General features: G+C 40.0%; 1 protein-coding gene across 5 annotated transcripts in view; it reads right to left on the bottom strand.

Moving 5' to 3' along the window:
* Positions 1-18705, bottom strand: part of PALD1 (phosphatase domain containing paladin 1) — a 135973-nt gene that overhangs the window by 40069 nt on the left and 77199 nt on the right. For all 5 annotated transcript variants that reach the window (XR_016280086.1, XM_089510427.1, XM_089510425.1 and 2 more), the window contains 9 exons: positions 18171-18275; positions 11152-11247; positions 9474-9608; positions 8757-8873; positions 7914-8093; positions 6163-6360; positions 4973-5113; positions 3884-3955; positions 2636-2776 (listed from right to left, as the gene is read on the bottom strand). Coding sequence is in view for 4 of the 5 variants with exons in the window: in XM_089510427.1 (XP_089366553.1) it covers positions 2636-2776; positions 3884-3955; positions 4973-5113; positions 6163-6360; positions 7914-8093; positions 8757-8873; positions 9474-9608; positions 11152-11247; positions 18171-18275 (1185 nt within the window). In the remaining variant the exon portion in view is untranslated. The remainder of the gene's footprint in view (positions 1-2635; positions 2777-3883; positions 3956-4972; positions 5114-6162; positions 6361-7913; positions 8094-8756; positions 8874-9473; positions 9609-11151; positions 11248-18170; positions 18276-18705) is intronic.

Raw genomic sequence — 18705 nt, 5'->3', positions numbered from 1 at the left:
ATATTGATGACACACAGATCCACCCTCACAAAAATAACTTTGACTGCTACCATGCAGTTAACATCATGTGTGAATTAGTCCTGACTCAGCCTTTAGTCTTAATCATGTAAAGACAGGAGGATTATTGATTTATGCAAACATACAGGATACCTGGGAGGACAAAGTATTTGCCAAGATGGTTGGGTATAGAAAATCCAACATAGGTAGGGTGGTAAACTCAGCAGTGAAAAGCAAATTCCAGCATCAACTTTTTCCGTCACAATTCTAGATTCTGAACTAAGGAGCTCAGTTATGTATCTTTTCAGGTTGGGGCAAACTCAAACCAAAAGACAGCCTCCATTGAAAAGCAATGGTGTCACTTGTGTGTGTGGGGGTGCGGGCCGCACCAAGTGACACCATAAGGGAAGGGTGACACCACTGCTCCTCAAACGCCTACCTTGGGGCAGAATAGGGCTGTGGCATTCATCTACTTCCCTTTAAAATGCTTTAAATGATGGTAGGAGTGGGGGGAGGTTCGGTGGGGGGAGGAAGGAGAGGCCCCAGAATTTTTTAAAATTCAAACTACTCATGCCATTTATGTTCCCAAGTTAAAATTTGACTGTTCTTCAAAGCCTTTGGGCCTCGTTAATTCATCCTAAATAAAGTTGTACATAGTTTGAAAAACTTTTCAATCTTTTAAATATATTTTAACTTATTACTGTTGTTTAATATGTTTTCAGATTTATTAAAATTGTTGTGTTGTTTTAAACCGTTTAACTTGTTTTAATGCTACCTGGAAGTTCCCCTGAGATCTTTGATACAGGAGGCCAAAGCTGAAATTTGGCAAAGATGATGTATTTATAAATAATTTAATAATAAATTTGGACATATATTTCCTCTACACCCTATCTTTCTCTCTCTTTTTTTTAAAGTTCCTGTAACATCCTTGAAAAATCATGCAAAAATGCAAGTACAAGTATACCTCAGTTAACAAAGAGACAAAGAATCTCCATTTTACATCGTCTTTTTGTGCCCACTCAGCCTCTGCTTTTCCTCCCTATCCTCTAGCTAGCTAGCAACATTGGTACTGAAAGGATTGTGAAGGAGGGCTGGAGATGTACAAACTTTCCATGCCAGGTTGCAGCAATGCGTTTGCAGTAAACAATGCATTAAAGCTTGAGCTCAAAAATAATGTGTATGCCTGCCATCAACAGGAAGGGTAAACAGAAGATGCCTCCAGAATCTATTCAGAATATGCAAGAATATCAAAACAGAGAGAAAGGGGGAAAGCAGACAAGACTCCTTCACAAGCTACCTCCAACCATTTTTTAAAAACACAGTTCTATACATTTGGCCATAAAAATGGAAATCATAAAAAAGAGGAGACTGGTGGAAGAAAAAGTCATTCCATTTTGAATAAGCTTCAGAATGTTTTTGTTTCCTTATGCAAGGCTCACTTGATCATTTAATACATACCTATTGCTAGTTTTGAACAAAAAGTATGCTGAAACATGTTGAACTAAGGTTACTGGGATGTAGGAACCCATGTTATTTCTTCTTCTGGTACCAAATTAAAGAAGTTAAGGAAATCAAGCCCAGGAACATATCTACTCTGGTAAGTAGGTATATCTTTAGTGCTTTTTTCAGTGTAACTGCTGCAGAGGATATACTTGTGAGTTGCCATGCTATTGTGCACATTGGAAATTGACTAACATTCATATAAAAGATGCATTTTTGGAAAAGCAATTCACCCCCTTATTCCAGAAAAAGGCAAATCCAGGAGAACTGAGAGTCACAAAAATGCAGCCATACAGACACACTTTGCCCAACTCTGTATTGAGATGAAACTGGTTAGGAAAAAAACATGAATTTCCTGGCTGAATACAGAAATACAAAGGCTTGATACAAAGAATGGAACAAAACCAGAAGTAGGATTTGAGACTGGGATGTTTGCATATGGCTCTCAGTTTAACTGAGACTTGCATACCCCCTCCCATTCTATTCCATTAAATTTCAAGATTCCCTTTTATTCTTTTCCAAATGCAGCTCTTATTCTCTGACACCTCGATTGTAAAAAGTTCTCTCTTGCCCTTTCCCACTCCCTGTAGTCTTCCCAAAGAAATTCGCCTGCCTTACAACAGAGCCATATGATACTTTTTTCAAATTCTAATATTTTTTCTCCTGAGACATCAGGCCTTCCTGGTTTTCTTGAGTGTGGCAGAAGGAGAGGTCCCTACCCTAATGAATTCTAAGCAATTCCAATGACATAATTCACTAAAGCAGTATTTTTTCTTCAGCAGTAATTAGGAAATCTAAAGCAGAGGTTTTAAATTTAACTGGGGAATCTAGTGTATTAGGGGAAATTGCTGGACAAGTTTAGCAAATCAATTGCTTAATGAGTTAATACCAAGCTCTGAATTTACATTATGAGACAGCAATCAATATCTCCTTCTAGATGTGTGATCTTCTTCCTATTATACCCCTGCCATCTTATATGCACATCTGACTCTGTCAATCACCGAGCAGAAACATATCTACCTATCTTAAATAACTGTGAAACAGCAATATAGGAAGAAAAGATGGATAACAAGAGATAAACAGGAGTTCAAAAATCACATCCAAAAGCTTGTGATTACCCTTGCAGGGTCAATCTTACCTGTCTGTAGGTGCATATGATGATTTCCCTCAGATGATAGTGCATGGGTGTCATTGTCTCACTCACAGTATCCAGTGCCATGTCTACCTCCTTCTTCATTCGGTGTCCTTCTGGCAATAGCTGGACAATCTTCATTACCACCTATCAGATAAAAACAATAGTACAACTTATCATAAAGCTAAAATAGTCCCCTCCAAAGGAGTGAATACTGAGTTGGTGAAGATTTCTTCTGGGGGAGTAACAAGGAAACAAACTTGCCCCCAGAGATCACTTTTGGCCAGACCTTTGAAAGCTTTTTTTAAAAAAAAATTGAACCACAAATCCCAGAAATTCAGTCCATACAATCATACTGGCTCATGGATTCTAAGAGCTGTAATGCAGAGAACTCTACTCTTTATATTCTGCTTTGGCATTATATTGTCCTGCTTGCTTTGTAAAAGGATAAAAGAAAAATGGAGGGAAAATTTGTGACATCATTTTTATTAAAAGATTTTTATGCCATCAGGCTTTTAGAAGCTGAATGGGATAAGCTTTTAATGATGAGCTGTGGGTTTTTATGGCTTATATATGTTTAAAACAAATTTTAATGTTTTTAACAAAATAAATTGTTTAACTACCTCTTAGATAACTTTTATATTTATACTGTTTGTTATTAAAGATTTGTATAGTTTTTAATCTGTATTGTTTTAAAATATGTTGTAACCCATTCACTTCCGTGCAAGCATTCTCTGAAGATGACAGCCACAGATGCCGGTGAAACATCAGGAATAAACTCTTCTAGAACATGGCCACATAGCCCACAAAACCCACAAAAAAATAAATAAAATAATGATACACACAAACATACACACAGTCAGCCCTCCACATTTGCAGGGGAATAAGACCACCGCAAATGTGGGAAATTTGTGAATAAGCACACGAGCCACTCCCACCTCCCCTGCGATGCCTGGCAAGCTGTCCCCAGCATGGGAGGGGCCGGGACAGCCCTTGAAAACTCACGAATAACCAAATTTGTGAATGCCAAAGTTGCAAATGTCAAGGGCCGACTGCTTGTGGTGGTGTGGAGGTGTACATATGTAGGTAGGTAGGGGTATACATATATATATATATATATATATATAGGGTCACCCTAAGTAGGAAACAATTTCAAGGAACACAGCAACAACAAATAAATGCAAATGTTAAAGACCATTTCAGAACTGCTGCTTAAAGAACAATCCAAATCCCAAATTATTAGTTGATTCTCACCTCAAACTCTCCTTTAGTGTACTTGGCATCAGGCACACTCACAATTTCGTCCTCAACTATTTCAGGGATTCCCTGCAACAACATGAGGGGTCTTGAGTTTGATTCTTAAGCCCTGCAAGAAATTCTCTTTAAAGCTTACTATAGAATTTATGAACAATTCTTTATCCAGTCTAGAGGTATTTAGTAAGTTAGTGATATATCATAAAAGAACCCCAGGAAAATTTTGAGTATAGATCCAGACATTTCTCCTTTGTCTTTGTTATTTTACACATGAACCTCTTCCCTTATCTCTTAACTAAGACTTTCCAAACATGGTACCCTCTGGATGTTATGGATATCTGTTCCTATCAGCCCTAACTAACATGGCCAATGGTGAAGAAGCATGGGAGGTGAAGCTCAAAACATCAGGACAGAACTATTTCAGAGTAAGTTGTTTATGCGTAGGGCCCGAACAGACAGGCCAAAATATAGCTGCTTCAGGTCACTTTGGAGGTATGCTGTTTAAATGGCATACACATCTCAAGAGACCAGAAGCCGTGTCAAAACTGCGCTCCAGTCCTTAGGACTGGAGCGCGGCTTTGGCACAGCTTTTGACCTCTTAGGATGCATGCACCATTTAAACAGCATACCTCCAAAGTGACCGGAAGCAGCTTTATTTTGGCCTTCGACTTTTCAGACTTTCTACCCTAACAGAATCCTTGTGTTGGGCTCATATACACACCCCTCCTCCAGCATGGCTGCAAATAGAGTTCAGCAGATTTCATTTAAAATCATGAACCATTATAAAATCAAAACAAAAATAAACATGAACAGTAAGCCTGTTCTATAAAACAGAGGTCATTCTCAAAAAGGATTTCCTCAACCAACTCTTTTATAGTTGGGATACAAAGCTGGCCATCATTTACCAATACCAATAGGTGTCTCATTAGTGTTCTACCTCTGTTTTTCTAAACTTCCAAAGTTGGTGTAAAAGCTGGCATGTTTCCCATTAAGGATTATGAGCCCAGCAATCAGAAATATTTGGCTTATTCCTTGCACAGTTCCAGGCCACTCAAAGAATGAGACATTGCCCTCCAAATGCATACGTACATTAAAATGCCAAAGGGTGAGGACAGCAATAACCATGGCTGTGGTGGTTCTTCCTCTACCACTGTGACAGTTGAACACAAAAGCTGTGTGGCTGTCTTCAGCCAGAGCAGCCTTCATTGCTTCTAGCAGCTGATCAAAGTTCTACAGAGAGAAAACAAAAGACACAAACAAGTTTAGTCTTTCCTGGGAATCTATGATCCATTAATTCCACAATGACTCAGTTGGACAACTGAACAGCATTTCTGAGGCATCTTTTACCTTTCAACTAAAACATACTCCTGTAATGAGTTTGAACTCGGTTCTACATAAAGCTACAGCTGTATAAACATAGACTTGGATCAGGTGACCATATTGGTGCTTAATGAGCCTAGATATAAACTATATATTTCTTACATTTATATCCTGCTTTTTCTCCAGTGAGCTCAAGGTAGCATATGGGACTCTCCTCTGCCTCCCCCTTTCCTTAGAAAAATCCTGTGAGATAGGTCAGGCTGCAAGACAGTGACTGACTCAAGGTCATCCAATGAGTTTCATGGCTCAGTGGAGACTTAAACATGGATCTCCCAATTCCCAAGTCCCTGAAGTCCCACCCTAAGCATGCAGCACTAGTGACTCAAGTTCTACCACATATATCCAAACACTAGACAAACCTGAGTAATGTTTAAATAAAAGAGTCAGTGCCCATCTCTTCTTATACTATTACACAGAGCCATCAATGCCAAACATAACTACTAACCTAATTCAGACCAACTGAGGGCAGCAATGTCCTTATAAGGGTCTAACTTACAAAAGTGCATCTAAGCCAAGGTTTCCCTAATTTGAGGTGCTCCTTATATGCTTGGCTATAGCTCAAATCAGTCCACCCGACACAAGATGCTAGTTTGAAATGATGGGAACTGTAATCCCATACTTGTGGAAGAATCCAGGCATAGACCAAGCTAGAAAGACAAAGAAGGAAGTAATGGGTCCCTGTGCTGTCCCTAGACAAACACGTGGCCTCAAGGCCACTCTACACTGCATGTACAGGAGTGCAATTCTTTCCCTACTAAACACTTTATCTCCCAAAGAAAGCACCCATGACACAACTGCTAGGAAAATACTAGTCAGCAGTCCTCTTAAAGTTGGACACCTTCTATAATCACTTTTCCTACAAATGGAAGAAAGGGGAGGAGGGGCTGTACAGCAATTACCTTTTCTTTGGGAGCACAGAAGTCTGGAATTGGGATACGTTTGTATGCCAACCCTTGGCAGGTGCTCTTATGTTGATTAAATACTTCCTGCATCGTCAGGCAGGTTTTAAACATTTTCATCTGCTTCTCCTGTTCCAGATAAACTTCAATCCATTTCTGAGATTTAAGCAAGTCACTCTTCAAGACAGATTCCAATTTCTGAAAGACATATAATAAGGCCATACAAAACCAAAACAATATAAAGTCACTACTCATCAAAAAGAGAACAACCCACCATCTTCCAGATGTGTTGCACTACACTTGCCATCATTCCCACTCAGCACTGCCACTGGTACAATATGGTGGGAGGGCACCAAGTTAGGGGACACTGGGAGAGACATTCTCAAACAAATAGGAACAGGAAGCCTTGACTTTCATATTTTTTGCTTGTATGAACAGATGTGAGAGTAGGGAAGGTGGACTTCCTTTCAATGAGTAAATGGCTGGTAATCCCATACTTATGTGAAAAATGTTCCACAATTCTATAAGATCAATAAGTCCCCTGGAAATACAATGCATGCCTTCATGCATCCACAAAGTTTCTGCATTCCTCTGAAGTCTAAAAACCTATATAAAAACCATATATAAACTTGCTTCAGTTTAAACCAGGTCTGTATATTCTATATGTATATCTTATATATACAGTGCACCCGTGCCATACATGGACTCACTATACATGGACTGGAGGTCATGTGGACAGCGAGCCTTAATATGGCAAATGGGGGCATCTGTGGTGCACACTGCACGCCATGGGGGCATGTCCCATTCAAATGAATGGGGCTTGAGCATACACTTAATTTGCCTTATGCATGTGTGTGTGTGTGTGTGTGTTTCGGAACAGATCCCCTGCGTAAGGCAAGGGAGGACTGTATATTCCTTTATAAATCCCCTCAATATGTTATGCTGTTAGATGAGCTGGATTTTATATCCATTGGTAATCTGTGTGGAATGTAATAAAGCAGATCTGGAACCAAACAGATATAGAATTGCCTTATACAGAATTGAGAGGAATACAAAATATTTCTGGGCACATGAGGAACTTTGTAACTTTGACTACAGCAGCCAATAATAAATAGAATTGTCATATTATTTAGTCAGTTATATATTGCAATCAGAGCTGGGAAAAGTTACTTTTTTGTATCATAGCTGCCACAAAGCCTCTGCCAACATGACCACTGGCAATCTTGAGCTTCATTTGAATGGAAATAAATATTTTTCAACATGTTCATGACAAAATCATTGCCTGATTTAAATAATGAACTCTTAGGAAACAAATATTAAGCAGGAAAATATAATGGGGAAAGTTTGAGCAACTTGGACTTCCTCTTCTCCATAAATAAGTTTTAATATTTGAAGCTGAGCACATGTCTATGTTGTACAAGGGAATATGCTTCATTTTCACTGATGAATTACGTGGGAAGTGCAAAAATAGAATGGACAATCACTTTTGCCACCCAGAACCCACCACCACCCTCCCAGTTGCCAACACTCCACATACTCCATCCTAGCTGAAATCACTTACACACCTCAATCCAATACAGGGAGAGGCGGGATACAAATAAATATTAGTATTATTATTACTACTACTACTATAGCTAACATACTCCCAAGACACCTTTCGGCAACCCTTTCCAAATGATGAGAATTTTATTTAGAGTACTAGGGCCCCGGCTGCAGAAAGAATGGAAAGTCAAAAATATCTCAGCTCTCACCTCTAGCTGGTCAGGTGACATTACTGGAACGGTAATCTGCTGATCCAGATTGCAAACTTCCCTGAGAGTGTAAGTTTGCTCATTCCCCTCCAGAACCACCTCTTCACGAAGATTAACCCACAAGATGTGAGAATATTTCCTCTTTGCATCTGTCAGGTAGTTTAAGACACTCCCAATAGCCTAAACAGAAATGATCATCACAGTCATGACTGCATTAAAGGGAAAAAAAGTAACTGTGATGGTTAGACTGTGGGGTTTGTAGATTACTGACAGATCTTTCCCATTCCTCCCATCATATTTCAAGTGGATCCAGATGAATATATGTAAAAAATATGTAGTATGCTCCAGCTCCTAGTGTTTCTTCCAGACCATTCCTTGATTATAACCAGTCTAAATGGGCAGGTGTTTCAGTCACAAAAATATGTACTCTGAGCGCATAACAGCACAGTGGTGGTAAAAAGAGATTTCTGCATTTGGTGGAAGGGTAGTGAGTTAAAACATATAATGAACGTGACAACTGTCTTTATAGAAAAGGTAGATTTTTTTTAAAAAAAAATACACTTATTGATATTCCTATTAAATTTCTCCTTCAGAATACTCTGCGCAATGTAAACAGCCACCAGATTTTCCTGGAAGATCCAGAGCAAATGGTGAATTTTACCGAACTGGTTTAAGGCAAAAATGGCCTAGATTCAGTGTGGAACTGGCCTTCCCAAATAAAGACAATCAGCACTGAAATCAGGCCTTTTGTCCTGTGTTGTCTAGGTTGGTGATGCAAGGGCAGAGGGAAACCAATGTAAATGGCCCATGTAGACATACCATGCCTTGTCTTATCTGTTTTACCTTGGAGCTTGGCTGAGCCATCCCATACACAGGCATCTTGGGAACCCTCCGGAAATTGGCCACTCTCATCTCTTTGACTGTGCTGAGTACATCTGGAGAAAACCGATCATCCACCACCTGTGGCAGAATTAAAATACTAGAGATTGTGGTTAAATGGGTACTCTTCACACCTTCTACTAAAAGCAGTCTCCTCAAACACTCCCTGCTTCTGCAAGAACATAATGGAAGAATCTAGAGCAGTCACTGGCAAACTCCTTCCAAATTCTTAACTAATCAAAAGCTAAAGAATGGAAATTTACAGCACCAGAATCAAATGAATGTGATTCAGTATATTTTGATAACAGAGGATTTGCTTGATCTCTACAGGTTCTTATGGGTACAGTCAATGGAGAGATGCACAAATACAACCACACTTTAATAAAATGTCAGGAAGACTGTTTCTCACTTACAATTTGAGACCAAATCATTGAAAAGAAACATAAAATTGTATCACCACAAGGGTGCTGACAATCAGTTGCAAATGGGAGTGGGGAGGAGGAAAGAAACAATCGGATTCCTTAACCCAAGATTGACAGTACGCACAAGTAGTGTTCTTACAAAGAAACAGTGGCAGAAAAGCTGTTGTCCAAAATGTCTCCCAATGCAAGATTTGATGAATCAGACAGTGAAGACAGACTGACAGGAGAGGACCCAAAACATTCACAGTTGTTCACTCACCAGTACTCGTGCCCCTTTTGTGATCTGCTCCCCTGTGATGGTCAGCTCCGACAAGTTCATGTTTGCATGAAGCCTGTACAGCTCAGGGTGCCTGCACATCCATCTGCTGAAATCGAGAGCAAAAGCTAGGGGGTACTGCCAGTACAGAAGAAAGAAAGGAGAAAAAACAGACAATGACAGTGTTAGGAACCGGCTACGAACCCAAGTAATTCTTATTAAATAGTGGACAAAAAGAACAAGGGCACCAAAGGCATTTATGCTTCCATTACTCCACTGGGTACATCAGTTCCCTGCTGTTACTAATCCAGCCATAATTTCAGCATCAGATCACACTGTGTTGATTGAGGGGGGGGGAGTGTTAGAGGGAATGGTATACAAAACAGCCAAATTTGATACTACTGCAACACAAATGTTAAGATGGGGCTTCTTTTTCTCTTTTGGAGCACACATACTAAATCGTCTCAGGGATTCATTGATTTGACAATTGTACTGACATTTTCTTTTCTTTGACTCATGATGTTTAAAACTGGGCACATGCTTTCATTGTAATGACACACAACACAGAATATGTGTTGGCAGCTTTTTTCACATTGATTCTGCCATTGCCTCCAAGGAATAACAAGCCACAGGGGCGCGCCCCATTGAAAATAACAGAGATCGCCCCTTCGTGAATATTCAAGACTACGAACCTCAAGTCCACAAGAAAGGAGGGGCAAATGTACATGGAAAAGGGAGAGGGAATGGCAACTATCCAAACCACTTCTATGAGGTAAGGTGATTTATTCCATGTTTCACTCTCATAAAACTCACTGGCACAACCTTTATTAACTGTGATCATATACAAGATTATTTAGAGCAGAACTAAATGATCTGAGATCAGAATCTGTTGAGGTGTAAATCTGCCCAAGCTCTATTAAACAAGGAAAATTCTGCTAGTGGACTTCCTAGGTGCTGCTACAGAGAAAGTCCTGTTGGGTGTCCTCATTAGGATCAGCCCTCTGTTTTCACAGGGGATCCATTCCAGACCCCCTCCTCAGCAAAACCGGAAACTCGCAGATATTCAAGCCCCACAGGCTTGAATAGGGGTGCATACCTGCGAGCGGCCATGGGTAAATGTCCCATTTTAACCCCCATTTGCTCCTCTCAAGTAAGTGAGGGTCGCGGATCTGAAGTCCGTGAAAACGGAGGGGCAACTGTAACTGTAAAATGCCTTCGGTGAAAGAGACCCCACTTGTCCACCTTAGTCTGTGAAACAGCTAAAATGTTCTTCTTTAATCTGAAACAACTTTTGGCAGCCTTTGTTGTTGCCCACTGGTTCCCATTTTCCCTTTTCTCTTATGACTGTATATTGAGTTGTTATGCTTCCATATTAAATAGATAGCTCATAAAACCTTGCTGCCTTGAATCTTGTTTGTGGAAGAAAGACAGGATAAATAAAAAAATTATGAGCCACCCTTGGCTGCTTTTCAATGGAAAAGAGAGGATATAAATGTTTTCAAGAAAGGGAAAAAATGAGCATGAAGCTGGCATGCATTTCTGTGTGCAGATCCTAAATCCTGAACCTGCTTCTATAATTCTGTCTCATGCCATGAGGATCTGCAATGTATCACTTGGGAGCCCCTGGAAGGGATACAAAAATGCACACTAATCTTTTGGGAGTTCAGAGAAGACGACTCACCTGTTCGTGAAGATAATAGTTGAAAGCTATCAAGTAGAAATAGCGCTCAAGGCTCTGTAGTGTCCTCTGAAGGAAATACTCTTTGGTGCTGTTTGCCTGAAATGAACACACACAAAAACTAATGATAGGCAGTTGTGAACATATCATCCTGGAACAGTGCATGCTGAATACTGTGTTTTCAGTGGGGGGAAACCTTTTTACAAATAATCTAATTATGTGTACACACACACACACACAAACACATGTATCTATATATAAATTAAAGAAGAGTTTTTGAAGAGGGAAAGTTATAGGAGGCTAGCTGTCTCACTGGGAATAGAAAAACTCAAGATTACTGTGTATATACAGTGGGCCCTTTGTATCTACTGGGGTTTAATTCCAGAACTTCCCATGGATACCAAAATCCATGGATGCTCGTCCCATTAAATACAATGGCATAGTGAAATTGTGTCCCTTATAACAAATGACAAAAACAATGTACTTCATCCTATGTCTACTAGTGCTTTGCACTGAGAAATCAAGCCTGCAGTTTTGAAACAGTCACAGTACTTCTTTTTTGTTTCCACCAACTTTTCAGCAGCTGTACATGTGCTCTACACTGCAGGCCTTTCAGCAAAGTGGCCTTTGGCACAGAAGCGTACAGAAATAATGCCTGCCACATCCTTTTTTTGATCCTTCAGATACTCAGACTTTAAAATTCCAAAGACTGACATCATTCTCACCTGCCATGTTTTTTCACCAAAGACATTCAAACAAGAATCACAGTCCCTCACTAATGTATTATTTTTACCCGACGATTCTTCTAGGGAATTCAAAATGCCACACATGTGCTTCCCACACACAGCCTGCCTTTTTATCAACACCAGCCCTGTAAGGTTGGTTAAGCTCAGAGACTGTAACTTGCCAATGTCACCAAGTGATAACTGCAGTTGAGTAGAGATCTGATCAAGTATTCCTGGCATATCTGTCTCACTGAGCCACTCTGGCTCTCCATACGGAAAATGTAGTGGTCTGACAAGTTAATTCTATTTAGAAAGAAAGATCATGTCATTTTAAGAAAGAAAGAGAACTTGGCAAGTGTTAGTTGGAAATCTGTTACGTTATATAATTGTCTTCCATTAATATTTACTTGATATCTTTTAAGATAAATCCGGCCTGAAGTCATTAATCAAAAAAGATTAAGAAATATGCTTAAGAGTGAACTGAAAGTTTTCCTGCATGAATTTTTTTCAGCCACACCTTTTGGGGGTTGGGGTGCAGAGTCAATAGGCAAAATTCAACCAAACTAAGCACATTTGAGTGCCACTTACTTTAGTATGAAAAAAGTTATGTAAGAAGGTTAGAAAGGATTTTAATATTGTGACGTACTGCATGTTAGCAAACATTCATTGACTGAGTACATCCTATCATATTTTGGGCTAAAATAAAACTGTAAATGTACTCATGTGAAAAACAAAATGCATAAAATGGCTCGTTCCTGTTTTTATTCAATGAGGTAGTATTAGATTCTGCTAGACTCTTCATCTCCTAGCCTCAGAGTTTGGGAAAATGTTTTGTTTTTGTTTTTTGCACTACAGTTCCCAGAAAACCTAGCTTTTCTGGAAGCTGTAGTCTAAAACCTTTTCCACATTCAGACAAAACCCACACAAACTACCGCCATAGCCATACATGCTACCTGACAAAGCCAATCCTCCCCTTGCTGCAAAAACAGCAAAATATAGGAGAGGAGCAATATAGGATGGTACAAGCTTGTTTTCTGCTGCTGCAGAGACTAGAACATGGAGCAATGGATTCAAAGTACAGGAAAAGAGATTCCACCTAAAAATAAAGAAGAACTTCCTAATGGTAAAGGCTTTCTGACAGTGAAATACATTGCCTTGAAGTGTGGTGGAGGTTTTTAAATAGAGTCTGGATGGCCAACTGTCTGGAGTGCTTTGGTTGTGAGTTCCTGTACGGCAAGGGCTTGGACTTGTGGTTTCTTTCAACTCTACAATGCTATCAAATCCCATAAATTACAGTCGCTCCTAGCTAGTGGAGTGGAATCCTCTTGGAGAATGACATGTTGCATAGACCTGTCACGTACGACATGCATAGTACTACACGTACTATTGAGCCTTACTTTTCCACCATGACACATTTTGACCAATAACAGCATTCTCCTGAAAAATCTTTCCATTGTTTACAAAGAGCTGCTGCTTTGCTTGAACTTCAAATAAACTTTCCCTGTGTTTAAATGTACTTTCCAATGATTACTTCTGAGAGCTGGTAAGGACATAACACCAGCCACATCCTGAAAGGGCAAAGTGAATACCACTGCAACAATTAAATCAAAGTTTCTAATAAAAAGAACAGAAAAGGGAGAAAACAAGAACCAGCTACAAGTAAACCTCATCGCTGCAGTAAACTCATGCCACAGTAAAATCAGTAACTACTGCACGGACATGGTACCAAAATGGCACAGCAAGAGTAGGGCTTGGCAGAAAGAAACACAATTTATTCAGGAAAAAAACATTACAGTAGACTCTTTGTATCCCCGGGGTCTGTTCCGGACCCATCCCTGTGGATAGCAAAATATGCAGGACGTCAGGATGTGCGCACAATCTCATTGGCGTGGCTCCATGCACACATTGCCATTGAGGAAAATGGTGTGTAGATACTCCAATCCATGGATGGCAAGCCCACAGAAGGGAAGAGCAACCTGTGTTCTGCACTAACAAAAATGCTAATGGAATAGCCCTGAGTTTGATACCAGTGCCTTCAAAGCAAGGTTATTTTGAGCTGGGCACATCAGGCTCACCTTGCAAGACTGAAGCCATGGCTATTGGGACTCTGGACAAACTCAGTGCTAAGACGATCCCTTACAGCACAATGAGATACAGCACAATAAGAGTATGGTGTGTCCATTGCATGCATGAAGGGGAACTGAGGCTGCTATGCAGTAGAGGACATAGACAATGTTATTCTCTACCACCCTCATAGATTAAAAAACTGTTATCAACTGAATACATATGATCAGAGTTCTGCACACTTCAGTCACACCAACATGATTATTGTATATACTTAACTATAAGCCAACCTCATGTATAAATCGAGGGCAGATTTGGGGGACAAATGTTTAGATTTTGATATGACCTGCTAAGGAAATATGCACATGTCAAAAAGAATGAAAAGGCAAAGCCAACAAAATGGCAACTACATTAGCAGTGATTATGCCCTTTAACTTTAATGTGAAAACTGTGCCTGATTTTATTCAGAAAAGCTGACAAACATACACAGAAGTTTTATTCAGATCATTCAAAGCCCATTTCTACTTGGTGCTCCTTTAAGGAGAAATATGAAAGAGCTGCCACTGCTGCCATTTTCCTACCCACACATACAAAAAGGTCAGATGTGGGGCTGTGACAGAGAGAGGATAAGGAGAAGAGGATATTTTCTTTTTCAATAACAGTCGAAGTATAGTACTTATACTGATCCATCGCTAAGTTGACCTGAGTTTTTGGTGTCAATTTTTTGACTAAAATTTCTGGACGTATAAGTGAGTATGGCGCGTTACAGAGCGCCCAAAAATGGCGCTCTGCCGGCGCCACTGGTTGCTGCATCCGGACAAACTGCGCGATTCCCAAATGCAATAAAAAGAAGCCGCAAAAAGCGGCTTCTTTTTGGGCCCCAAAAGTGGCGCTGCAAGTCACTAGTTGCGCACTCGCAGCATCACTTCCGTTGCGCGACGTGAGGACGCTAGGCATCCGCGACATCAAGATAGCAGCACCCATGTAGAATGGGCGCTGCCATTTTGTACGTGCTGAGCGCGTACTAGGGTTAGGGGCGTCCGGAAAGGACGCCCCTTTCTAACCCTAGTACGCGCTTGGCGCATACTTTTGGCCCGTGTGGAACAGGCCTATATATAGTAAATAAAAACAGAAAAGGAAGCAAAGCAATTCAGGAAAGGAACAAATACATTTGAATGAGCAAAGATTTTACAGGAATTATTTATTTTATTTAGTATTTATTTCATTTCATTTTTAGGAAACACTATTGTGGTGTAATAGCTTCAGTGTTGGAGTAGGGCACTGGGAGGCCAGGGTTCAAATACTGGCTTGGCCATGGAAATCCACGGAGTGACCTTGGTCAAGTCACACTCTCTCAGCCTCAGAGGATGGCAATGGCAACCCTCCTCCCCCTGAAGAAATCTGGCCAACAATACCCTAATAGGTTTGCCTTACGGTCAACATAAGTTATAAACATCTTGAAGGCACACAACCACAACATTTGATCCACATTGGCCCACTGGTGTAACTTCCTTGTGGGTATGGTTACCTCCCTCCAGTTCTGCCATATAGCCAGAAATGGATGTTGGCACAAATGCTGAATCTACCCAGTGTGAGTCCTGATATCATTCCAAGCATGCTGTCTGAAGACCCTTGGAAGAAGAGTGAATTACAAGAGCTTTCATCTTGAATTGCAAGTGTTCTCTTGGAAACACAAGATATCCTCCTGGTTATCTAAATAAACATTTGTTCTATGAAAAGCATTTTGGCTTTTGGTACAAACTGTCCCTATTTATAGTCATCATTTGCACCTGGAGAATTTTACAGTCTATCCTGTTTATATATTTTAAAGCACATAGGGGAACAGGGGAAGCTTCCACAAGGCAAATTAAAGCAGCATGTCCCTTTTCTCTTTCCCTTTTCCATTCTTCAATTTTGTTGTCAGCTTTCAGAAGAGGCTACATGAGAAGACAGTACATCACCCCCTCTAAAAAACCATGCAGGTGGAAATAAGTATAAATGGATCTGACAGACTGAAATATATACATGATAAAAGCTTGGCAAAAAGATGTGTGCCTCAGTCTCTCAAGATCCAGTTTCTATTGTCTGACCGCATTCAAGTTACTGATTTTCCTAAAATTATTCAGGTATGCACAACTGCTAACAGTAGCAAGTCCGATAAGATTCACATCACAATAGAGTATTAGCTAGCTGGTATGTAATCTGTTTAGCACCACTCCTATCAGAAGTATTCAGCATTGTAGATAACAGGGGTTGTCTGAAACACTGAACTACACTTTAGAATGATAACAAATCAGAAGCTGAAAGCCTTAAACACACATACTCCCTTAGTGACATAATCCAATGTTTTCTAATCCCAGTTAGTAGAAAACTCAAAGTGAAGGAAGGGAGAGCAAAATAATCTGGGTAATTCTGCATTAATTCCCATTACGCTAAATCATAGTTTAAAGTAATGTTGGAATGAGGCCAATGAGCCCAGTTCTGTGATGTGCAACCCATCATAAAAACTGAACTATTGCACAACCAGGGAGACAGAATGCATGGGTCCAAGGTTTCAGGGCTAACCATATATGTGGTTTAGTTTTACAACTGAACTCACTCATTATCTCTATAAGCATGGTTACAGATTGCACTGGAACATCAGTGTCCACATTTAATCAAAGTTGAAAGTTTAATGAATGTTACCTTGGATGACACAAGTACTAGGAAGCTAGGTCTTAGACATTATTCTTATGAAAGTCAAAGAAAGGCTCCAAAATGTTAAGTCTAATTTTGATAAAATTAATTGTAAAATAACCCAGGGAAACAGGGGAAAAATTACCTGTTAAGTGCAGTTAAGAACCTATAAACAGGCCTGTAATGGGAAAAAAACTTTTTTTCAATATTGTTGCTGTTTTTAATGTATTTTGGATTGCCAAATTTAAAAAAGCACAATAAAAATGTCATACCACACACAGTTCTTTTACAAAGCTGATATTTTTTTATCAATTCAGTTGTTATTCAGCTTTAATTAAGTGTGGATGCTGATGTTACACTTCAATTTCTTTTAGTCCTTTTGAACATATTTTTGTTTTTTATATCAGTGAATTAAGTGTTTTGAGAGGCTATAGAAGAATTTAAGCATTTTCTTAATCTTTGCAAGATCATTTTATATCAGTCAGATACTAAAACATAGAAACACCAAAGGAATTTGTGAAAAAACTGTACATGATGGACCAAATCTGAAGTCATTCTTTTGGATTTAGAATGCCAAATTCCTACAAAACCAGCATACATGTTTTTAAAAGTTTTCATGACCCTCAACTTGATCTGGATCTACTGGAAGGTCTCAGTGATTTGCAATAGATTTTTAATCCTCATTTGCTTAACAATAACAAAAAATTATTCATCCCCATTTCCTGCCAAAACTATATTGCTGAAAGAATGCTTTGATAAGGCAGCAGGAAGGTTTTGTATGGAACAACTGCAAACGCCATGCAGTACTGACAGTCAGACCAAATTCTGTTCTGAGCTCAGTATTCTTCTAGAGGTTCTAACAAAAAACCAACCCCCCCCCCTTCAAACCCAAAAAACAAAGTTCAGGGACTGTGTGGATAGCCCCAAAGGGGTGGCCTCCAGCCACCCCTTTTACAGCCAGATCAGGGCCTCAGCAACCGCACACTGTGGCCCCGATCTGGCTCCTTTTTGCACCCTGCAAAGGGCGTGATAGCCGTGGTGCTGCAGCTTTATAGTGCTCCTTCAGCGCTGCGTTGTGTGGATGCAGTGCCAGAGGACCGCTGTGATGTCATGCCCTGGGGACAGTGTCACACTGTCTACATGACGCATGCCCCGACTCCACCCCCAACCCGGCTGAAACTGTCAGTCTGCACAGGGCCGTAGTCTTCTAAATCACCTGATACCTTTCTTTGAACTTTAGGCACCTCCAGACTAGAGCTGGAGACTTCTGTATAAAAATATGTGCTCTAACACTGAGCTATTGTTCCTCCTTCCAGGATTAGGAGTCAATGGTGACTTTCCCTCACACAAGCTCAGAACTGTAGTTCTGTGAGCACATGCAGAAAACTTTACTCAGAGATCCCAAATTCCCTGAGAATTCAATTCTGATTCATTATGTGGCCCAACACCTTGCATGATGTAAGGGTGCTGGCCTCACTTTAGAGAACTTACGACTTATATGAGTTCTGGTCAAGATTTAAGTTGCAAACCATTTTTTTGGCTCAAGCCATCCAGTACCTGGCTCTGGTAATCTTCTCCAATCGCTTCCAATTTCTTCTTATTCTCATAGATAGCTTCCCTCATGTCATGCATTTCTGAACAAACACAGATGGCAGCATCTACCTTTGAGGGCCAAAAAAGGAAATATCAGTCTATGGAAGAGACGGGTGCAAAAGGATTTTACCTTCCTTTACTCCTTTCCCTGTTTCATCAGCCAGCTGACCCACTGGTTAGACAGTGATGGGAATTTTGGGGGCAAACACATCTGGCAGGTCACAGCTGCTCACTTTTGGCTTAAATACATAGTTGTAATTGTTGCATCTATTTGAACAATGTGCAAATCTTCCTGAATTCAAACTCAGAATGGAAGGAAGGAAAGCAAGAATGTGCCTTCAGTGTACATGATATGCATTTTAGTTTCATTCAGAACAACCACAATATGTTCTGAAGAAACAACTTTAAAGGAAAGAACATTTTGACTATATGAACTTAGGGCACAAACAGACAGACCAAAATAAAGCTGCTTTGGGTCACTTTGGAAGTATGCTGTTTA

Source organism: Sceloporus occidentalis, unplaced genomic scaffold, assembly GCF_023333645.1.
Source record: "Sceloporus occidentalis isolate IW3139 unplaced genomic scaffold, rSceOcc1.0.p SCAF_2, whole genome shotgun sequence".
Classification (NCBI taxonomy): Eukaryota; Metazoa; Chordata; class Lepidosauria; order Squamata; family Phrynosomatidae; genus Sceloporus; species Sceloporus occidentalis.
Note: the sequence above shows the minus strand (reverse complement) of the source record. Positions and strands in the feature narration are given on the sequence as shown.